Source organism: Loxodonta africana, chromosome 27 (genome assembly GCF_030014295.1).
Source record: "Loxodonta africana isolate mLoxAfr1 chromosome 27, mLoxAfr1.hap2, whole genome shotgun sequence".
In the NCBI taxonomy this organism is placed as follows: Eukaryota; Metazoa; Chordata; class Mammalia; order Proboscidea; family Elephantidae; genus Loxodonta; species Loxodonta africana.
The window spans coordinates 36,806,566-36,828,049 of record NC_087368.1 but is presented as its reverse complement, the minus strand read 5'-3'; the positions used below and the strand labels follow the sequence as shown (position 1 = coordinate 36,828,049).

Sequence of the window (21,484 nt, the reverse complement as noted above, 5' to 3'; positions counted from 1 at the left end):
TCCTGCCAGCCCCCCAGTCTGTGCCCCTGCCCAGCAGACCTGCTCCTTGGCGAGAGACCATGTTTATTTCTAAAGCTGGAGGCCTGGAGCTGGGGATGGGGGGAGAGCCTCAAAGCTGGTGGGAGGTCATGTATTTCTCGTCATAAGAGCCTTGGCCCCGGAGCCGCAGGGTGCAGGTCTTCTCACCCAGCATGCCTTCCACCACCAGCGTGGATTCATACAGCTCAGTGCTCCTGTGGGGAGCGGTGTGAGTGCTGAGGTTAGGAGGAGGCCCCTGGCCAGGGTCTCCAGGCCTGTGGGCAGAGCCAGGGAGGCTGAGGGGCTGTACCTGGCAGTGAAGACAACCTGCAGGGTGACGGAGGATGGGGGCGCGTTGACCCGTCGTGCCTCCAGCAGCCCACTGCTCGGGGATACCCCAAAGGCCACCCTGCCCTTGGCTGGCTCCTGCTGGCCTGCAGGGGGGGTGGGAAGGACATATGGACCTGACAGCTCCTTGTACTACCCCAGGAAACCTTCAACAGCCAGGCTTGCTCCACCTCCCAGGTGGATACCTGCCTTGCCCAGCCCCACAGGACAGGGAAACCCTGGGGATCCCTTAGAATGGGAACTGGCCATCTGTGTAGGAATTCCCAGCTGCACCAACCTTTCCTGGGGATCTTGGCCCAGCCCCACAGGGGAGCAGTGAGCAGGAAGGAGGGCAGGACTTACCCATCAGCACAGCCCAGTAGCTCCGGCAGCCACTCAGGTTCATCAGGTAGACCTCTCGGACCTGCATCTGGTTCACAAAACAGGTCCCGAAGTCCACCCAGCTGGTGGAGAGCTGCAGCTCGGGCACAGCCACAGTGGCCCGCAGGGGTACCACCTGTGGGGCAGGTCCTTCAGCATGGTGGGCACTGGGCAGCCTGGCCCACTCAGCTGGGCTGAGCCAGGGTCTTGGACACAAGGTCCCTCGCTGACCCCCTGAAGCTTGTGAGGAGGGTGCCAGGTGGCACCACAGTGGGCAAAAGGGGCCATAGTGGGCAGAAGGGGGCTGGTGCTGGTGGGATTTTGCACGGGGGAATCCGTCTGCTCCTGCTGCCCCTGCCCCCTCACCCCGACCAAGCTCGTCAGTTTCTGCTCCCTGAAAGGGAGCCCGCCTTCCCCACCACTCCTCCCTCCTCCCGTGTGGGCCCCAAGGCTCAGCCCTCTGCTCCCCTTGGCCTCAGGACCCCCTGTGCTCTGACCTACTGGCAGTCTCCCCCCATTGCCCTCGGCATTGGCATGCGGCATCCCTGGCATTCCCAGCCTCCGCTCCTCCCACCTGCTCGGCCCCAGCAGCTGCCCAGGCACCAGGCTTGAGAGACCTCCCGCGGGCCCCAGTGTCCAGCTCGTCCTTCTGGCATCTTGAACCCACCCCCTGGCCATTTCTTTACACTCCTCACCCATACCTCCTGGCTGAACTCCCAATGGGTCCCCAGCTAGCCTCCACCCCGCAGCCCTGGGACCTTCAGGCCTATGGTGTGGAATGAGGCTTGTGGCAAGGAGCGAGATATGTGGCATGGAATGAGGCCTGTGGTGTGGAACGAGGCCAGTGTGGAATGAGGCCTGTGGTGTGGATCGAGGCCTGTGGTGTGGAATGACTGTGGCGTGGAACGAGGCCTGTGGCGTGGAGCGAGGCCTGTGGCGTGGAACGAGGCCTGGGGCCTGGAATGAGGTCTATGGTGTGGAACAAGGCCTGCGGTGCTCAGCCTGGTCCAAGCCTCACACAAGCCTACAAGGATCCCTCACTTGCCTCTGCCGCTGACCGTCCCCACACGTCAGGTCATTCCCTCAGCCTGACTCTCAGTGTGGTTTCCCGTTTCTCCTGATTGAACGTGTGCAGTCCTCACATGCCTCCTTCTCCAGGGAGCCTCCCCTGGTTTTCCAGTCCTACAGGACTTGATCTGCTCTTGGGACAGGCAAGGATGGGATGACCCTCCTGTCCGTGTGCAAGGCCCGTTTCCAGGGTTCCCAGAGAAAGGACATCATATAATGGCACCCCATCTCACCCTTCTGCGCTGAAGGCAGCAGCTGAGGGCTCCTCTGTTTCTGAGGGCCCTGCCTGGGCTTGCCCTCCTCTGAGCCCACCAGAGCAGGGCCCAGCCTGGCTCTACCCTCCCCAGCGTCGGGGCCAGGCCTGGGACTCGCCTGAGTGGTCTGGTTGGTGTACTTCAGCAGCAGGTTCTGCGTAAACACCATCTCTTTTTCTCCGCGCTCGGTCTGCTGGATCCTCACTCCAGGCAGCATCTGGTCGGCTGGGAGCTTCTGGTAGGACAGCAGCTCCAAGGACAGCGAGAAGGACACGTTCACCTGAGGAGACGTGGACATGCCATCCCTCAGGCTGCTCAGAGAGCTCTGTCCTCTCTCTCTCCCACTGCCCCTGCAGGCCCACCACGTTCCCAGCTCAGCCCACAGGGCCCAGACCTGCTCCACCCTGCCCAGCCAACAGCCAGGCAGTGTGCCTCCCACCCACCACCCAGGGCCCACCTAGTGCATTTCACAGACACTGCCCAGTACCTCCTCCGTGCCCAGCACCCCATCAGTGCTGGACTCAGGCTGTGCCTGCCTCAGGGGCCCCAGAGGCTAAGGGGGCAGACAAGTAAGCAGATGGGCCTTTGCCACCTAGCATGACCAGGGCTGTGGTCAGGCTGGATGGCCAAGGTAAGGACTCTGTCTTCATTCTGAGGATGTCAGCCTTTCACAAAGGTCACTCTGCTACAGGGCAGGGTGGGTACAGGGAGCATGAGTAGCTGTGAGGATGGCAGTTAGGGGCCGAGGCTGTCGTCAAAGCCAGAGAAGGTGCACTTATTCCCAAACACAGGTCCTTGGGACTAGAATCAAGGGAGGTGGAGGTACTTGTAAAAATACAGATTCTTGGGCCTTGGCCCAGACCTCCACATCTCTGAAGGCAGGGCCTGTAACTTGCATTTTAACAAGCTTCCTAAGGGCCACTGATGTGTCGCTAGACTTGGATACCATTGTCCTAGACCAGGATACGGGTACAGCGATGAGAGTGGTGTTGAGAGAGATTCAGGAGGGGTATCAACAGGGCTTGGTGGCTGGTCAGAGAGCGGCATCAAAGATGAGGAAAAGGTGGTAGAAGGAGGTGGTGGTTGCTGAAAGGAAGTGTCACCACTGAAAGAGGACGCAGGTGTGGGACGGCAGGGGGTGGGCAGAGATGGGGAATTCAGTTTGGACAGGTTGAGTTTGGGTCTAGAGGTTGGGAGAAAATTCTGGACAGGAGCCGGACACCAGGGCATTGTCAGCATGGAGAATGAGATGTAGTGCCATTTCATGGTGTCCTTTCTCTGGGAACCTCTGGGCTCCCTCAGAGCGCCCAAGGATTTTAAGTACCAGTGACTAACTGCCATGTCATGGGAGCCTCTAGCTGTGCCTTTGGGTTTCCCCCAGTGGAACAGATGCTGAATGGGTCAAGAGTGCCCTTCTTCCTACCTTTTGCAGATCTGTGTCTGTCTCCCCTATTCCAAGGAGAGGTGGGGAAGGGTTCATGTCTTAGCACCCCTGTAGTTCCACTGCGAAGCACAGTGCCTAGCCCATAGCAGGTGCCCCGCCCCTGCTCACACACCCAGAAGCATGCATTTTAGAAGTGAGAATGTGGCTACTCACTAAAGCCCCAAAGTGGGCAAGATACCCCAGGAATGTGCAGAGCGAGTCGAGGCCCAGCCCAGAGCTCCAGGAGCACCAGCCCGAGGGGAGCTCTCGGAGGACAGGGACAAAGAGGGGCCTCTGACAAAGAGGGTGAGGAGAGAGAGTGCTGCCTGGCCACATACAACCAGGGAACCCACCACGCAGACAGACTGTGGCCCGTCCTCCTTCCATAAGCCTTGGAAACCCAGGAAGAAAGAGGTGATGGTTCCTACTAGACCCTGGTATTCCCAGGGTCCCTTTGCCCCTGAAAACCCAGAATCCTGTTATCACTGATGCCCTGTCAGAAGAGGGAAAATCACACTGGGACCTGGAGTGCCTTACATTTATGGCAAGATGGCAGTCAGACCATGAGCTCAGCAGAGCCAGAAAAGAATCGTTGAGTGTGGCTTGTGAGAAGGGAGGGAGTCCATGTGCAAAGTAGAGCATGCAAACGGGAATGTGCTGGCCTCCACCAGCACACTGACAGTGAGGACGAAGAGAAGAGGGGATCTGGGTGCATTTCTGGGACAAATGTACACGTGCACACGGTGTGTGTCGTACAAACAGGCATATGTAAGTCACCTGTGTAGAGGGCCCGTGTTGCCTACATTTTTCTTTTTGATTCTGATGAGTAGGTTTGTCGACTTTCTTTGTGGTTATCTTGAAATTTATCTTTATATTCCTAAATTTAAAAGTCATTTCTTGATAGCACCTTGATTTCCTCTCCATAGGAAAGTTCTGTAACTAGACCATTTATTCCCCATTTTTGTTTTGACATTGTCATCATTTACAGATTGACGTCTCTGGTTCCCTATTTTCAGTTTTGGTTTAATTTTGGGGATTCTTTATCTGGATTGGTATCTGGCTGATACTGTCCTGTGTCCTAATCTCAGGTTGCTATCTGATGTTGATGTTTCTCTGTCTGAAGGTGTCTTAGTTATCTAGAGCTGCTATCTGGTTTTAACAAGCAAAAATTTATTTTCTCACAGTTCAGGAGGCTAGAAGTCTGAATTCAGGGCACCAGCTCCAGGGGAAGGCTTTCTCTTTCTCTGTTGGATCTGGGGGAAGGTCTTTGTCATCAATCTTCCCCTCGTCCAGGAGCTTCTCAGCACAGGGACCCTGGATCCAAAGGATGCACTCCACTCCTGGCTCTTCTTGCTTGGTGGTAATGAGGTCCTTCTCTCTGCTTGATTCTTTCTTTTATATCTCGAAAGAGACTGACTCAAGATACAACCTAATCCTGTAGATTGAGTCCTGCCTCATTAACATAACTGCTTCTAATCCTGCTTCATTGATACCATAGAGGGTAGGATTTGCAACACATAGGATAATCAGACCACAAAATGGTGGACAGCCACACAATACTGGGAATCATGGCCTAGCCAAATTGACACACATTTTGAGGGGACACAATTCAATCCATAAGAAAAGGACTCCCTTTAATATTTCTTGTAAGGTTGGTCTGGTTTTTACAAATTCATTTCTGTTTATCTGGAAATGTCCTAATTTCTCCATCATATTTGAGAGAGAATTTTGCTGAATTTTTTTTTGGTTGGCATTTTTTTTCTTTCAAGGTGTTACATACATCATCCCATTGCCTCCTTGCCTGCGTGGTTTCTGCCGATTAACAGAGCTTAGTCTTATTGTTTCCCCTTTGCAGGTGATTTTTCATTTTCCCGAGCTGCTCTCAGGATTCTTTCTTTGTCTTTGGTTTTGGTAAGTTTGACTATGATATGTCTTGGTGACTTTGTTTTGGGGTCTATCCTGTAAGGGATTTGCTGAGCTTCTTGGATGGATAGTATCTCGTCTTTCATGATATAAGGGAAATTTTCTGACAGCAAGTCTTTTACAATTCTGTGTTTTCCATTGCCTCCCCCTGTTCTGGAACTCCAATCGTGTGCAAATTTTTCTTCTTGATAGCGTCCCACAAATTCTTAGGCTTTCTTAATTTTTCTTCATTCTTTTTTCTGATTTTTCCTTAAGCAAATTGGTGTCAAAGATTTGTTCTCAATTTTGCCAAGTCTATCTTCCAGTAATTCAATTCTGCTCCTATATCCTATTGTCTATTTCTCAAATTTTATTGAAATTTTCAGCTGCTGTTTCTGTATAGTTTCTAATTGTCTATTTACTTTGTGGTTTTGTTCTTGTATTGTCTTCCTGAATTCTTCTATTGTTTTGTCTGTCAATATTGCCTCTGATGGCGTGTCTAGTGGGAGGGAGCACACAGTGAGTGTATGTGACTCTCCAGGGCATGGCGGGGCCATACGTGCAGTCGTGTCTGGATACAAATGCCCATGTGCTTGCGTCTGGGTACATGCATGTGAGGATGGCATGTGTAGGTGTGTTGTGTGGATGCCAATGTGTGCGTGCAACAAGAAGGTGCCATCTGGCCCAGGTGAGTATGTGCCCAGAGTGAGCACCTGCTGAACCCTCACTGACCAACATGTTCTCCTGTGGCTGGACCACCAGCAGCTTGCCCTCTTCTGCTCTCTCCTCCTCCTCACACTCTTGCTCCTGGTCAGGGCTAGGAGCAATCAGGCCAGCCCCATCTTGAGAAATGGAGAAGGGCTTGGAGACCCGGAGCCGGAAGTAGTGTGGGATTTCTGTAGTGTTGGTCAGCTTCAGGTGGTGGGTGGTCACCAGCTCACTCAGCACCTGTGCAGCCACAGATGGGGGGAGGGGAAGTCAGCTTCAGGTAGTGGGTAGATGACCACGGTGGGGAAAAGTTTGAAGATGCATCTCCCTCATCTCCTCAAGCCCATGGCCAGGTGTGGGGGTGGAAACGTTGGAGGAGAGGACTGAGTGTCAGGCCCTTGCCCAAGGAGGGCCCAGAGGGACATTTGAGACACAGGTAAATGGATGGGGCTGGGGTGGCAACACACTCACCCCAGAGTAGGGCTGTCCAGGGATGAGGTCACTGGCCTGGTAGTGGAATTCCATGCTGCCTCCGTAATCCAGCTCCACACTTAGCCTGCTCAACAACAGGCACCACGGGGCCAGCTCAGGCCTCTGGGGCCTCCTGGCCACCCCTACTCTGCTCATCTAGCCCCTGGCCACTCTTCCCCTGGAATCCCTGCTGGCTTCTTCCTTCCATTCCTATTGCTCTTGCTCCCAGAATCCTGACTGGTCCCCACCAGTGTGCAGTGAGGGTGTTCCCCACGAGGGGATGGAGGGCAGCAGGGCAGCCCAGTGGACTCACTGTGCAGGCCTCACGTAGCCATGCAGGTCCAGTCTCAGGGGTCCCACGTCAAAGTCCTGCAGACGGCGCCTCCTCCCCGGAATTTCCCTTTCCACCTGCCGAGCCCAAGCCTGCTCACTGGTGGGGCCTGGGCTGAGCAGCCAGGTGCCATCCAGCAGGCAGGTATAGTGGTGGCCCCCAGCCCAGGCCAGGAGGACTCACCTCACTGTCCAAGCTCATGAAGCCCAGGGCGTAGCCAGTACACTCCACGTTGTTCAGGATGTCAGGGCTGAGGACCATGGGTGTGAAGGAAATGGAGATGGTGCTGCTGCCCCCAGCAGGGACCACCTGGCACAGACACAGCAGCCTCAGCACTGCCCCATGCCCACTGGCCAGCCAGCACAGACTCCGCAAGGCAGCTCCCAGCTCCCAATCCGACTCACCACCTGCTTAGGGCTGACAGCATACAGGTGGCTGCAGGGCACCCCGTCATGCTCCTGCATGATGACCGAGATAATCTTCTGTGTGGCCCTGCTGCTGCCACTGGGGCTGCTCTCGGCCTGTCATCAGGAGTCCGCAGGCTCACACAGGTCCAACTGGCCCACTGCCCGCACCTCAGCAGCCCTCAGAGTGGCCAGCCCACCTCGCCCACCACCCTCTGCTCACAGACTGGGCAGCTTCATGGCTGGAGTTCGACACATTGGAGGGACATGGGGACCAGGAGAAGACGCTGGTCTCAGGGGTCTCAGGGCACACGAGCTCATTCCCAGCTTGGTCACGCAACGGGAAGGGTGGCCCATAAAATACCAGCAGGTCCACCAGCCGCTCCTCCTTGTCTTCTGGGACATACGTCTCCCAGTCCAGGCGGATGTCTGGGGCAGATATGGGAGCAAGGGCAAGGAACAGGAAAGGTGAAGATGGACCTCCCTAGGCTGCCTCCTCCCCAGAGCCCCTCAAACAGAGGCAGCCTGTTCTACACACAGGGTGGAAGGGGGCCTGCCTTCCTCTCTAATGCCACCTCTAGGCAATTCTTCTTGTTAAGAAAGAAAGGTCTTTACAGGCTTATTCGACCTGGCCACATCACCTTCAGTCTTCCTCATCACTGTCAATTCAGGGCCTCCAGGTCATGAGAGCCGGTTGTCACCTCCAAGTCCCAATGCAGGAATCCAGGCACTCCGTTCTCCCCACAGCCGCCTCTCCTGCAGGCCTCTTTACTGACCTCCCTGGGCCCTCCAACCTCTGCACCCCCTGACTTCTCTCCCTCCTCTATTAGCCCCGTTGGCTTTCAATTCCTTCCCCAGCCAGGCTAGTTTCAGGAGGCGCCACCCCAACCTCTGTCTTGCCAGGACCCTCCATCCTTCCACCTTCTGGTAAAACCTAACCTGGATGAACTGAACTTTCCTCTGGACGCCACCAGAGAAAATCCCCGAAGCTGAGCAGACTGTCACCCCCATAAGTCTGTCCTCATCCTTCCATGTTCCTATTTAGCTTTCCTTCCCAGCCTGCACCACAACACTGTCAAGTCTCCCCTGCTCCCCACTGACACCTTTATCTGCCTCCCTGATGCTTGTCTCACCTCCCTGAAGTCTCAGATCAGGAAGTCCCTCAGATCCTGTCCCATGTGTCTACATCTATGCCATCATCCCCTTCCCTTCTGCCTTCAACCCTGCCCCCTCTTCTTGGGGACCAGCCATGTCCAGTACCCCCTCTCTCTTGTATCCTCAGGCTCTCATTTCTCCTGGCCCCATCCCAACATCACTTAAACACACTCAGAACTCCCCCGTCATGGACAGACCACCCTAAGCCAGATGACACCCTCCAGGGACCACCTCCTTTCCTCCTTTCACGGTCAGCTTCTAGGACAAGTTGTCCGTAATCACCTCCCCGTCCTCCCTTCTCATCCACTCCTCATGTAACTAAAACACATGGCTCTGGGCCTGGCCTAGGGAACACCACACCCAAGGCCCCTGACCGTGTTTCTTGTATTTATTATACCTACCAAAATCACTCCCACCAAGGTCACCAATAACCTCCACACCCTGAAGTTCAGTGAGCACTCAAGCAGAGACAGAGAAATGCGCATCTGATTATGAGCGCCAAGAGAGGGGAGGTAACTACTGAAGGAGAGGAAAGTAGGCCAAAAATTCCAAATTTAACAAAGGGAGGATAGAATAAATCGTAATTTGATCTAATCAGCAAGAAGAAGTAAGAAAATAAAGTAAAATAGATCACAAGATAAGATGAAAAAAAAAACATGAATCGGCTGACTTTTTCCATTAAGAGATGGGAGAACATCAGACTGAGTTTTTAAAAAAACACTCAGCTCTCTGCTTACAAAAACACAAGGTCACAGACGGTGAAAAGGGGGTGGGGAGGTGGTACCAGGCAAATCCAATAAGCAGACATCAGGGGTGGCAATGCTAATATAAGGCAAGGTGGAATTCAAGGTTGAAGGCACTAAGGGGGTCAAAGAGAAGCATTATGGGATGACAAAAGACAACCCGATACTCAAGTGCCGAACCAAACCCAGTGCCACCGAGTTGATTCTTACTCATAGCGACCCTACAGAGCAGCTAAACACAGAGCAAAACTGCCAGAAATGCAAGGAGAGCCTGGTGAAGATGGGGTAAGGTGGCTGACTGCAGCACACTCTTTCACAACTGCACGCATCTAGGAGACACACAGGTCCCAGAGGTCCTACAGCAGCTGCTCTCCGCCCTGACCGTGCATTGCAATCACCTGAGGGGCCTGCCCATACAGACCCTGAGTCAGCTGGCCTAGGGTGGGCTCCAGCCTCAGGGTCCCTTCAGTGTTCCACAGGCTGGCTCCTCAAATGTGCCTGTCCCCCTCAGGTCTCTGAGCTGTCCGTAAGCTCTCCCAGTTGCCCGCAACACTCCTCAGCCCCATTCGCTCCCCGCAGGCCAAGGAGTCAGCAGAAGTGCCCTCCCTCCCCCAGGGAAACCTAGCTTCGGTCCCCTCGACCTACTGCACCAGCACTGTGACCTCCCCTCCAGTCACATCCGCACACTCCGCACTCTGGCAGCTCATGGGCATGTCTTCCCGCCATCAGGGCAGAAGTCCTTGGGAGACACCGCAGTCCCACTCCCTCTGCACCCCAGCACCTTGCAGAGCGCCTGGCCTGCAGCTCAGGTACTACTGAGGCTGAAGCAATGAAACCGGGCCCCCTGGAAGTGTCTGTCCCTGGAGTGACCCTGACGTGCCCACCTGTGGCTCCATCAAAATAGAGGGGCCCAAGGCTGGGCAAGGGCAAGGCTTGTCCTCAAGGACTCAAGTCGCTCTCTGACAGCCCTGGGCTGGTTTGGTCACCTCCTCCCCACCTTGGCCCAAGGGTGCCTCCCTTGGTAACCACAGGCCACCTGGACTCCTGGGTCCTGTTCATGGGTCAGCAGATCCAAGCCCCATCTCCCTTCCCAACCCAGCTACCACAAGGCACAGCCTGTAGCAAGAGCCCCGACTTATCTTGTGGGTGTCTCACCACAGGGGCTGGAGTTGTTGAGGCGAAGGACCCGAGTGACTGTGTCTCCTCCAGAGATCTGAGTGCCAAACCTGGGGGCGGGGAGGCCAGGCTCAGCACAGCCCCAGCTAGGCACACCCTGCAGGCTGGTGGGATGGGGGCTGGGGGTAGGGAGCCTCAGGCACGGAGGAGCCACCACTGTGGTCTGTCCTCGTTCCTGAGTCACCGAGACCCCGTGCTGAAGGCCTTCCCACCCAGTGCCTGGTGAACTCTGACTTGGGGCTGCTCATGGCCTACAACCCCCACCCCATACTGTGCCAATCGTACTGAGTCCAGCTCAGCTGGTGTCAGGGGCCCGGGTCTGGCACTGACTTTGGGCCATCCTGACCACTTACTCCTACAACTCAAAGGCCCTCAGAGACGTGCAGATGATGGCCATGTCCCCCGAGGTCTATCTCCTCCAAGCCAGCCCTGTCCCAGCATCTTCTTGCTGGGTGACCCCAAACGGTACCCACCCAGCTGGAGAGCAAGCCTACGTGGGCAGCCCAGGCTGGAAGGCAGAGGGAGCTCAGGCCAGAGGGCTTCAGGGGCCGTCGGGGAGCAGAGGACAAGGCTGTGGTTAAGCACCTGATAATGGGCTCCTTGTGGGACCGGTCAACAGTGTAGTAGGTGGTCCTCAGGGAGCTGATGGGGCAGCCCACCACCGCCATGTGCACGGGGATGACTGCGGGGGGCAGCTCTCCCACCTGCAAACACACAAAGGCCTGTCACTCCTGTCCCCATCTACCACCATGTCCCCCAGCTCCCCTTCCACTCTTCCAGCCAGCCCAGGGCCTCTGCAGCTTGGTCCCAGCCATCTGACACCCACACCAGACCCAATGGCCTGGGGCTGCCCGCCTCCCAGCCTGGTTTCCCTTTCCTTTCCTCCCATCCCCACTCTCCTCCCCAGCCCCGTGGCTTGCACAGATCCCCTGTCTGAAGTTGGCTCTCCCACGGTCCCTTCTATCAAATTTCTGTCCTTCGGAAAGAATTTTACTGTCTTTCTCTGACAATACAAAGTCATAAATACTGGTATTTAAAATACAGCATGTGATAATAACCCTGAGTCCTGCCTTCCCAGTACAGCTCACTGTTAACATTTAGCGCATAGCTGCCCAGACTGTCTTTGGTGCGATCAAATACATGCCTAAATGGGGAGCACGCGGGTCATGCTTTCTGTCTTTTTTATGATCTTATCTTTTCTCGTAATGCAAGTTAAACAATTTTAATAATAAAGATTTACAGCCTCATTTCACAAGCTGCATGGATACATCCCCAAGTCTTCATTCAATCCTCAAGGGGGGCAGGACAGGGACACTTTAAGTTGTTTGTCTCCCTCCCTGCCCACCCGGCTCCCTTCTGTCTCACCCTCTTTCTACTGCAGACAACGCTGAGAAGAAAAGGGAACCTGGCATGAAGTTATTTGTACATGTATCCACTTGTTACCTTTGGGAAACTGTAAATGTGGGTACCCAGCATACTCCAAAAGCACCTGCAGGAGGGTGTGCTCACTGACCGCCACAGGGCTGCAGGGCCCCAGGGCACCCCTTCCCTGCGCCTTCGCCAACCACTTTTAAAGTTTGGCTGCATGTTGAAACTAGTACTTCATTGTTGTTTTAGTTTGCATTTCTTTAATTACTGGTGGTGTTGACATTCTATATATTTATTGGCTATCTGTATTTGTCTTTCTGTGAATTGTCCAAATTCTCTGCCCATTTGAGATGCTTTATTCCTCCTTATTGTTATTTAAGAACTCTGTATATTAGGAGCCCTGGTGGCAGAGTCATTAAAAGCTCAGCTGCTGACCAAAAGGTTGGCAGTTCGAATCCACCAGCCTCTCCTTGGAAACACTGTGGGGCAGTTCTACTCTGTCCTACAGGGTTGACATGAATCAGAATCGACTCAACAGCAACAGGTTTCGTTTTTCTTTGTATATTAAGGTGATCAACCCTTTGTCATGCATAATACAAACCATCTAAACCAACTATCTACTATAATTAGCCTGTTCAATTTACTAAATAGTAAATGCAGTAACTAAATGCTATAGAATAATGTATACACCTCTCTCCCCCCACACTAAATTAGAAGCTCCCTGAAGGCATCACCTGGTGTCTTATTCATCCCTGGGTCCCCCCAGTGCAGTGGGCCACACGTAGAGAATGAATGAGTAAATAGCTAGACCCACGGGTGAAGGAATGGATGCCCAGAGGGCTAGGTGAGGATGCGGCTCTGGAAGGCTGTTAACTGTCTGACTCACCAGCCTCACTTCCCACTTCAGGCCTCGACCATTTCCCTCTGGGCTCCTGGCCCAGGCAGTGGCCCATCTGACCCCTCTGCCCTCTTCAGTGTGGCCCCAGCCCTGCACCTCATGGGAAAAGGTGTGGAAGGTTCTACTGCTCGTGAGTAATAGCTGTTCTGCCCGAACCTTCTCGCCCTCCACCCCGGAGGTCCCTGCAGAAGTGAATGCCCATCGTGAGCTTGGTGGCCTTCACCTTTCCGCCTGGTAAGATTTGAGAGGCTAAGGGTCAGGTGTTAGAGGGCAGAGAGCCTGAAGGTGAAGCCAGGGCCAGCTCCCCCATACCCAGGCTGCTATCAATGGCATGCCCTTACCACGCAGACAAGGTTGTCCCAGTACTCGCCCCACATGTTTGCACAGCCTGTGATGTCAATGCTTAGCTGCTGGTAGGCTCCCAGCATGCCTCGGGAAATGTGGGGGAAAAAGGCAGCTCCTTTCCTGTGAGACAACATGCTTTCCATAAAACCTGGGGGAGGATTGAGAGTAGAGATTCAGGGCCCTGGGTGGGAGTGAGGTCCAAACCCTCAGGTGTCAGCAAAGCAGTGTCCCAGACAAGTCACTCTGCAGCCTGGCCTTGGTCAGGCTAAACATGCCCTCATCCTGGGAGCCCAGAGCCCAGGGGCTAGTGGGCTCAGGGCCCTGCCTGGTTAGCCTCTCACCTAAGAGGCCAGGCCCTGTCAGAGCCCTCCCTTATGGGCCTCACCCATCCCAAATCAAATCCAGGCCCTGTGCCCAGGCTAAGGCCTAGCAGGGAGATAGCCTTCCCCGAGAGAGGGGCCTGTCAGGTGAAAGGCCACAGTCATCCTGGTGACCTAGGCTGCAAAAGACATGTATGGGTCTCTGGTCCTGCCCATATCCCCATAAGGCCATGGGAAGCCCAGCTCTGGCCACCACCTGCACCCAGCAGCACTCGCCCTGGTGGCTCTTACCTAGCTGCTCGCGTTTGGCTAATTGCTCTCGCATCCGGGCTGTCTTTAGCAGAGCAGGGGCTATGTCAGGGCTTTACGAGACAGAAATGTAGGAACAGCATCAAGATATCCAAACCCGTCCCAGCCCTGAGCCTCCGCCCATGACAAGCAGCACCCTTCCAGGTGCCCAGCCTGGGAGGGAAGCCCTGCTTTCTCTTCCCAGGAAAGCTGCTCAGGTCTCCTCCTCACCTCCGTCCCCAGTCTTTGCTTCCAGAACACCCCATCAGGGGCCCTGGGTGTCCCCAGCTGCAGGCCACTTGCCAGCCCCCGACCCCTAGGAAGGCTCTGGGACCACAGGCTCCTCCCCTCGCCCACAGGCTCTGAGGCCTGGTGACCCCTGGATACAAACCCTCCCCCTCTCTGGCCCAGTCTTCTGAAACAGCCCCTTTTTCAGTCTTTCTGCTGACATCTCCCAGCCTCAGATGCACACTAACTCTGCCAGAGTGGAAAAGTTTGTGGCTTAGAAACTATTCTTGGCTCCACTACTCGTGGCAGTGGTTTGTAAAGTTGGGGTCTGATGTCTTAGGAAACTATGTGTAAGGTGTCATGCAGCAGTGTGCTGGAAACTAGGCTCTCCAGGAAAGGAAAAGAGAGAAAAGGTCTTATTTGCAGTGTTTGCTATTTCTGTGGGGTAAATACTCTCACTGTGGCTGATTTCCAGCTTTAGCCTTGCAAAATGTTTGAATATTTAACAATTGGCTTTTCTGAGCCAGGACTAGCAGGCTCCAGCGTGTGTGTGTGTGTGTGTGTGTGTGTGTGTACAGTGCTCCAGGTCTTGCCTGTGTGTGTGTGTGTATAATGCTCCAGGTCTCGCCTGTGTGTGTGTCTGTACAGTGCTCCAGGTCTCGCCTGTGTGTGTGTGTGTGTGTACAATGCTCCAGGTCTCACCTGTGTGTGTGTGTGTGTGCACAGTGCTCCAGGTCTTGCCTGTGTGTGTGTGTGTGTGTACAGTGCTCCAGGTCTCACCTGTGAGTGTGTGTGTGCACAGTGCTCCAGGTCTCACCTGTGTGTGTGTGTGTGTGTGTGTGTGTGTATACAGTGCTCCAGGTCTGGCGTGTGTGTGTGTACAGTGCTCCAGGTCTTGCCTTTGCTGTTGACCACAGCAGCTTTGCTGATCTCTGTCTTATCTGTTGGGCATCCACAGTGGATCTCTTCCCTGCCCAGCCCTCCACACGTCAGCCCAGATATGCCGTTCTCTGTTCCCTAAACATACACGGGCTCCCTCACTGCCACACCTTTGCCTATACAGTTCCCTCCCCCTGAGGAAATTCCACCTCTTCCACAGGCCCAAATACTTCCAGGTCTATTAGAAGCCCTCTGCCTCAGCAGGCCAGGCTGAGGAGAAATGACCACATGGCTGTCTCTCCCAGAAGGCTGTTCATTGTCTGGGAAGGGGGCAGTGGAAGCTGCAAAGTCACATCCTCCCACCTCCCACGCCAACCAGCCTCTGGCCACCTGAGCCACACATAAGTCAGTGGGGGAAGGCCCACCTAGCCACATCCACCCTGGGACCTGCCTCGGAAAGCATGCAACTTACAGGCTGGCCTTTTTGCTCAAGCTGCTTTTAGGGCTCCCAAAGTACTCAAAATAGAGGCTGAAAGGGGTCTGTATCGGGGAGTGATTGGTCAGGATGAGCTGGCAGTTCACGGGGGTCCTCAGCGGCACTGTCGAGCCAAAGTCCAGGCGGAGCTCCCCCAGGTGGCCTGGCCACTGCTCTGTGCTGAAGAAGCTGCCCCTGCCCACAGGGACCATGTCACATGTTGCCCTTGACCCAGCCCTGCCACCTTGGGTGGGACGGGAAGCCTCACCCTTGGGCTCCCTCCTCATTGAACTGCCACCCCAGAGACCCACCTCTCCTGCCCACTCCCAACACCAAGACAGGCCTCAAGCTCTGCCCAATCTCTCCCCGGTTAGGGGCAGACTGGCCTGTCTCTCAGCTTCTGGGCCTTGTGTGGGAGGGCACGAGGTGCCTACTATCCTGTCTCTTGTCATCCCCTACCTGCCTGGCCACCATGCCTGTGTGGGGAAACGTCACAGAGAGGGTGGGGATGAGTGGGGGATGTTCCCCACAGAGGGTGGAGATGAAGTGGGGGGTGTTACACACAGACGGTGGGGATGAGGTGGGGGATGTTCCACACAGAGGGTGGGGATAAGGTGGGGGATGTTCCACACAGATGGTAGGGATGAGGTGGGGGATGTTCCACACAGAGGGTGGAAATGAAGTAGGGGTCTATTCCACACAGAGGGTGGAGATGAAGTGGGGGTCTATTCTACACAGAGGATGGGGATGAGGTGGGGGTCTATTCCACACAGAGGGTGGGCATGAGGTGGGGGGGGTCTATTCCACACAGAGGATGGGGATGAGGTGGGGGGTCTATTCCACACAGAGGGTAGAGATGAGGTAGGGGATGTTCCACACAGAGGGTGGAGATGAAGTGGGGGTCTATTCCACACAGAGGGTGGGGATGAGGTGGGGGGTGTTCTACACAGAGGGTAGGGATTAGGTGGGGGGTGTTCCACACAGAGGGTAGAGATGAAGTGGGGTATGTTCCACACAGAGGGTGGGGATGAGGTGGGGGGTGTTCCACACAGAGGGTGGAGATGAAGTGGGGGATGTTCCACACAGAGGGTGGGGATGAGGTGGGGGGTCTATTCCACACAGAGGGTGGGGATGTTCCACACAGAGGGTGGAGATGAGTGGGGGATGTTCCACACAGAGGGTGGGGATAATGTGGGGGATGTTCCACACAGATGGTGGGGATGAGGTGGGGGATGTTCCACACAGACGGTGAAGATGAAGTAGGGGTCTATTCCATACAGAGGGTGGAGATGAAGTGGGGGTCTATTCCACACAGAGAGTGGGGATGAGGTGGGAGGTCTATTCCACACAGAGGGTGGGGATGAGGTGGGGGGTGTTCCACACAGAGGGTGGGGATGAGGTAGGGGGTGTTCCATACAGAGGGTGGAGATGAAGTGGGGGATGTTCCACACAGAGGGTGGGGATGAGTGACGGGTCTGTTCCACACAGAGGGTGGGGATGAAGTAAGGGGCCTGTGGCCTTTCCCTGGCTGCAGGAATCAGCCAGGAGACGACTGGCACCACGAGGTGATGCTGGTCTATTGTGGGGTCACCTCAGCCGTCAGGGCCCAGCCCTAGCCCTGGGCTTACCTGTCAGAGCCCTCCATAGAGATGGCAATGGCCACCTGCAGTCCCCGGGCTTTCCCAGAGATGCCCAGGACGAGTGGCTTCTTCATGCCTGACACATTGCAAGGGAGGGCCAGGTCTGTCAGCTCTTCCTGTAAGAAAAGGCTGTGCGAGGTGATGTCACTCCAGGGAGACCCACAGCTGGGCCTCAGAAGATGTTCTGGGGGGTGGTGGCCATGGAGTGGCTCAACCCGAAGGCCTCAACCTCCTCTCTCCAGGCTCATCTGTCTGAAGGGGTTCCCCAGTCTCTTTAGAGAGCCACTATCCACAGCCTTGAGCTCAGCCCACGCCCCTCCTGCCCTTTCCTCAGGGGTCGTGGCTAAGTTTGCCCCAGATATGTTGGCAGGCCAATGTGAGCTGAGACCCCACAAAATGGACCTCTGGAGAAGCCACACATTTATTCTGATTTGCATCTCTCTCTGGGAACTGCCTTCTACAAGGTGAGCACAGAATCTACACCCTCCTCGAGCTCTGTGCTAGGTGTGGGCCCATCTGTGTATCACCCCCGAGCTCAGGCTCAGCTATGCAGGGAAGTCCACTGTCCCCATGTTTGCCACTGAGGAACTGGGACCTGGGTCTATAAGTCTCTGCGAGGAAGAAGTTACATCTTCCCACAAGAACAACAAAGGCATAGCCAGCAAAGGGCCCAGTACTGAGTATGTTCTGCCCTGGGGGCCTTCCTACAGGCCATTGTGGGGAGAAAGATTGCCCCTCAGGAGGAAGCTAGCCCGAAGCTGGCCTCCCCCAGCAGCACTCAGCACAGGGCCTGCTCTGAGAGGCAGCTCTGCTCTGGATCTCTGGGAAAATTGGGAAGCTGGGCCCATCTGTGCCACAGAGAATGGCAGTGTGAGGCTAATGTTGGTGCCAAAAGCTGGGCATGGCCAATGGTTTTCAGGGCACATCCAGGCCTGCTCCAGGCCCCCTGCCCTTGTGCCCTAGAGCAGGCCAGGTAGGAATTGAGACCCAAATGCAGGACCAGGAGTGGGGCCTAAGGTGGGACCTCCTGCAGGCACAGGTACAGAGAGGTGGCAGGGTGCTCTTCTTGTCACTCACGCCTTTCACTGCCCTACCTGGGTATGAGCAGTCAACTCCATGTTGAGCCGGCGTTCCTCACTGGGGCCCAGTGTGCCACATTTGGGGGAGACCTTCACTGTGCAGAGGGCTGCTTGGTGCCCTAGGAGCTGGCAGACACATGAGCGGGCCTGTTGTCACATGCTGGGTTCCCAGGGTGGGCCCGGGGTCCAGAGAGTGTGCTCAGGCTGGTACACGCTCCGCTGGGAGCTGGTGCATGGGGGCCCGTCAGCAGGACCAACAGAGCAGGGCGCTCACGCTGGGGGATAGACCGCTGATGCGTGGGGGCCCGTCAGCAGGACCAACAGGGCTGGGTGCTCACGCTGGGGGATAGACTGCTGGTGCATAGGGGCCCGCCAGCAGGACCAACAGGGCTGGGTGCTCACGCCGGGGGATAGACCGCTGGTACATGGGGGCCCGTCAGCAGGACCAACAGAGCTGGGTGCTCACGCAGGGGGATAGACCGCTGGTGCATAGGGGCCCGTCAGCAGGACCAACAGGGCTGGGTGCTCACGCTGGGGGATAGACCGCTGGTGCATAGGGGCCCGTCAGCAGGACCAACAGGGCTGGGTGCTCACGCTGGGGGATAGACCGCTGGTGCATAGGGGCCCGTCAGCAGGACCAACAGGGCTGGGTGCTCACGCCGGGGGATAGACTGCTGGTGCATAGGGGCCCGCCAGCAGGACCAACAGGGCTGGGTGCTCACGCCGGGGGATAGACCGCTGGTACATGGGGGCCCGTCAGCAGGACCAACAGGGCTGGGTGCTCACGCTGGGGGATAGACCGCTGGTGCATAGGGGCCCGTCAGCAGGACCAACAGAGCACGGCGCTCACGCTGGGGGATAGACCGCTGATGCGTGGGGGCCCGTCAGCAGGACCAACAGGGCTGGGTGCTCACGCTGGGGGATAGACTGCTGGTGCATAGGGGCCCGTCAGCAGGACCAACAGGGCTGGGTGCTCACGCCGGGGGATAGACCGCTGGTACATGGGGGCCCGTCAGCAGGACCAACAGAGCTGGGTGCTCACACTGGGGGATAAACCGCAGCTCCTTCTCTCCTCACCCGCCATGGTGGACCTCACCACCCATTGGGGGTTTCCTAGACTACGCAAGCTGCCCTGGGAGGCCCAGCCTGATCAGCCCCCTCTGATGCATGTGGGTGAGGCTGTATCTCCCATGGCACTCAGGGCCAGCCTGAAGGGCAGTGCCACACCTAGGCTCCCAGCAGCTGCACATCTCGGGCTACACTGGCTGGGAAGGCCTGGCTGTGTTCACCAGACTCCTTCTCGGGCAGGGGACAGGGATTCCCTGAAGACAGGACAAGAAGAGTCAAACCAGACTGCTGCTCCTTTGAGAAGCTAAGCTTTTTTGGGCACTATGGGGTGAGGGGCACCTGAGGGCGAGGCTGAGGATCTGTACCACAGGGCACCTGAGGGGAACATCCCCTCCACATGGGCGCACCGCTGAGGGGTGCAGGCCTGGGGGCCCGACAGTGTGGGCTCACTCACCTTGCCCCACTGGAACCCGGTGGGCAGGAGAGTGCCATTGATGAGCGTGATGGCTACCTTTGCGGGCACACCCAGGTAGAGGTTGCTGACCTCCACGTGGCTGCTCTGCAGGTAGACGTGGGGCTCCTGAACCTCGGCATACACAGGAAGGTAGCTGGAACACAAGATGTCCTGCCATGTGGGGACAGGGCTGTCCAAGACCACATGGTCAGGCAGGCCGGAATGTCCCATGCAGAGAGCAGAGCATTCTATATCTACGGTGAAAGTTCAGCAGAGGGTCCCAGCCTCCACAGCACAGGCTGGGATGGACACAGAAGAGCAGAGACTGTGGCAGCGGACACAACTGACGAGACACTGCCCACTCTGCAGTCTAGGAGGCAAGAAAAACGGGCAGATTGCTGGGGATATACTCCGTCTGCGTGCTCTACGTGTGCAGGAATGCCAGACTGCTTTGATGGAGGTGTCCATGGAAGGAAAGAAGAAAGGAGGGAACAAAGGAAGGGAGGGCGGGAAGGAGGAAAGCCACTCCAACTGTTGTCCAGTGAGAAGATGCCCTGCCGGAAGCACCGCGGGAGATGCCATTATTGCCCACAGCTCCTTCCCTGGAAGATGACTATGAGTGCACACAGCAGGGGACCTGCAGTGCCTCCCTGGAGACAGAACGTACTCTTCTCTGCCAATGTCATGCTCAGCTACATGACTTGCTTTGGCCAAAAGCATATGCTGAGACTTGACACCTACCACATTGAGCAGAACATTTCATGGCTACCGACAGTTTCTACCAGCCCTCTTGCTCTTGTCCACAACCTGGAGCAGAGCTGTAATGCCCTTTTTCATGTGCAGTTAGCAAAACACAAATATATATTCTGGCAAGCCACATAGATTCTGAGGTTGTGCTGTAACACAGCGTTAGCTAGTGAAAGCTGGCTGTTAATAGGGCAGAGTCTTAAATTTATAGTTAGTCAGGAAAATACAATGAATACAACAAGGCACCATTTTTCATCTAAAGGGACCCAAATTAAAAAGACTAACAGGAAATGTTGGCGAAGATGCACACCCATTCTGTTAAGTACATAAAGGGAAGGCCCTTTTAGAAAGCAATTTGGCAGTATCTATCAAAATTAAGAAAACCCTGGTGGCATAGTGGTTAAGTGCTACAGCTACCAACCAAGAGGTTGGCAGTTCAAATCCGCCAGGCACTTCTCGGAAACTCTATGGGGAAGTTCTACTCTGTCCTATAGGGTCACTATGAGTCGGAATCGACTCGACAGCAGTGGGTTTGGTTTTTTTGGGTTATCAAAATTAAAAACAAATATACATGTAGGAATATGTAGGCAGTCTGAAGAAGAATAGGATGGGAAGGCTTGCTTTACCAAATATTAAGAATACTTGTTTAAAATGAATACTTGTAAAGCTACTAAGACATCAGTGGAGCAAACAGACTGCCCAGAAACAGCCACACACAGGGAAAATGAATTTATGGCAGTTAGTAGCATCGTAGGTCAGCAGGGAAAGGATGAACTTTTCACTAAATGGTGTTAGAACAATTGGCTGTCCATAGGAGGAAAAATTAAATAGGACTTCCACCTCATAAAATGCAAAAAAAAAAAAAAAAAAAATTCCACTTGAATATATATCCAAACATAAAAGATTAATACCAACAATTTTTAGAAAACAAATATAAGAAAATATCTTTATGACCTCAGGGTAGGAAGGAATTTCTAAAATATAACTCATAAAGTTCAGACTAAACGGGAAATATTGATATATTTGTTACAGTAAAATTAAGAACTTCTGTTCATCAAAAGAGATCATATAGATACGAAGGCTCATTCATTATTCTAAAATCAATCACTGTAATCTACCATATTAACAGGCTAAAGAAGAAAAATCATATGATCATATAAAGTGAAGCAGAAAAAGTATCAGACAATATCTAACACTCACTTAAAATTAAAAACTCTCATAAAGAAAAACTTCCTCAACTTGATAAAGAGCCTCTACAAAAGACCTAAAGCTTACATCATACTTATGGTGGATGAATGAATGCTTTCTCCCTAATAATGGGAACAGGGCAAAGA

General features: G+C 54.7%; 1 protein-coding gene across 1 annotated transcript in view; it reads right to left on the bottom strand.

The window, feature by feature from the left end:
- Positions 1 to 57: 57 nt before the first annotated feature.
- The window catches only part of DLEC1 (DLEC1 cilia and flagella associated protein), a 72,765-nt gene continuing 51,338 nt past the window's right edge, over positions 58 to 21,484 (bottom strand). Inside the window, exons 20-37 of the mRNA XM_064277489.1 lie at positions 19,404 to 19,557; positions 17,897 to 18,007; positions 16,791 to 16,918; positions 15,160 to 15,351; positions 13,584 to 13,654; positions 12,969 to 13,120; positions 10,947 to 11,065; positions 10,341 to 10,411; positions 7,511 to 7,716; positions 7,288 to 7,404; positions 7,067 to 7,192; positions 6,866 to 6,960; positions 6,553 to 6,637; positions 6,106 to 6,321; positions 2,167 to 2,328; positions 709 to 862; positions 329 to 452; positions 58 to 233 (exon numbers count right to left, since the gene is read on the bottom strand). Coding sequence (XP_064133559.1) covers positions 110 to 233; positions 329 to 452; positions 709 to 862; positions 2,167 to 2,328; positions 6,106 to 6,321; positions 6,553 to 6,637; positions 6,866 to 6,960; positions 7,067 to 7,192; positions 7,288 to 7,404; positions 7,511 to 7,716; positions 10,341 to 10,411; positions 10,947 to 11,065; positions 12,969 to 13,120; positions 13,584 to 13,654; positions 15,160 to 15,351; positions 16,791 to 16,918; positions 17,897 to 18,007; positions 19,404 to 19,557 — 2,407 coding nt within the window. The 3' untranslated portion in view covers positions 58 to 109. The remainder of the gene's footprint in view (positions 234 to 328; positions 453 to 708; positions 863 to 2,166; positions 2,329 to 6,105; positions 6,322 to 6,552; positions 6,638 to 6,865; positions 6,961 to 7,066; positions 7,193 to 7,287; positions 7,405 to 7,510; positions 7,717 to 10,340; positions 10,412 to 10,946; positions 11,066 to 12,968; positions 13,121 to 13,583; positions 13,655 to 15,159; positions 15,352 to 16,790; positions 16,919 to 17,896; positions 18,008 to 19,403; positions 19,558 to 21,484) is intronic.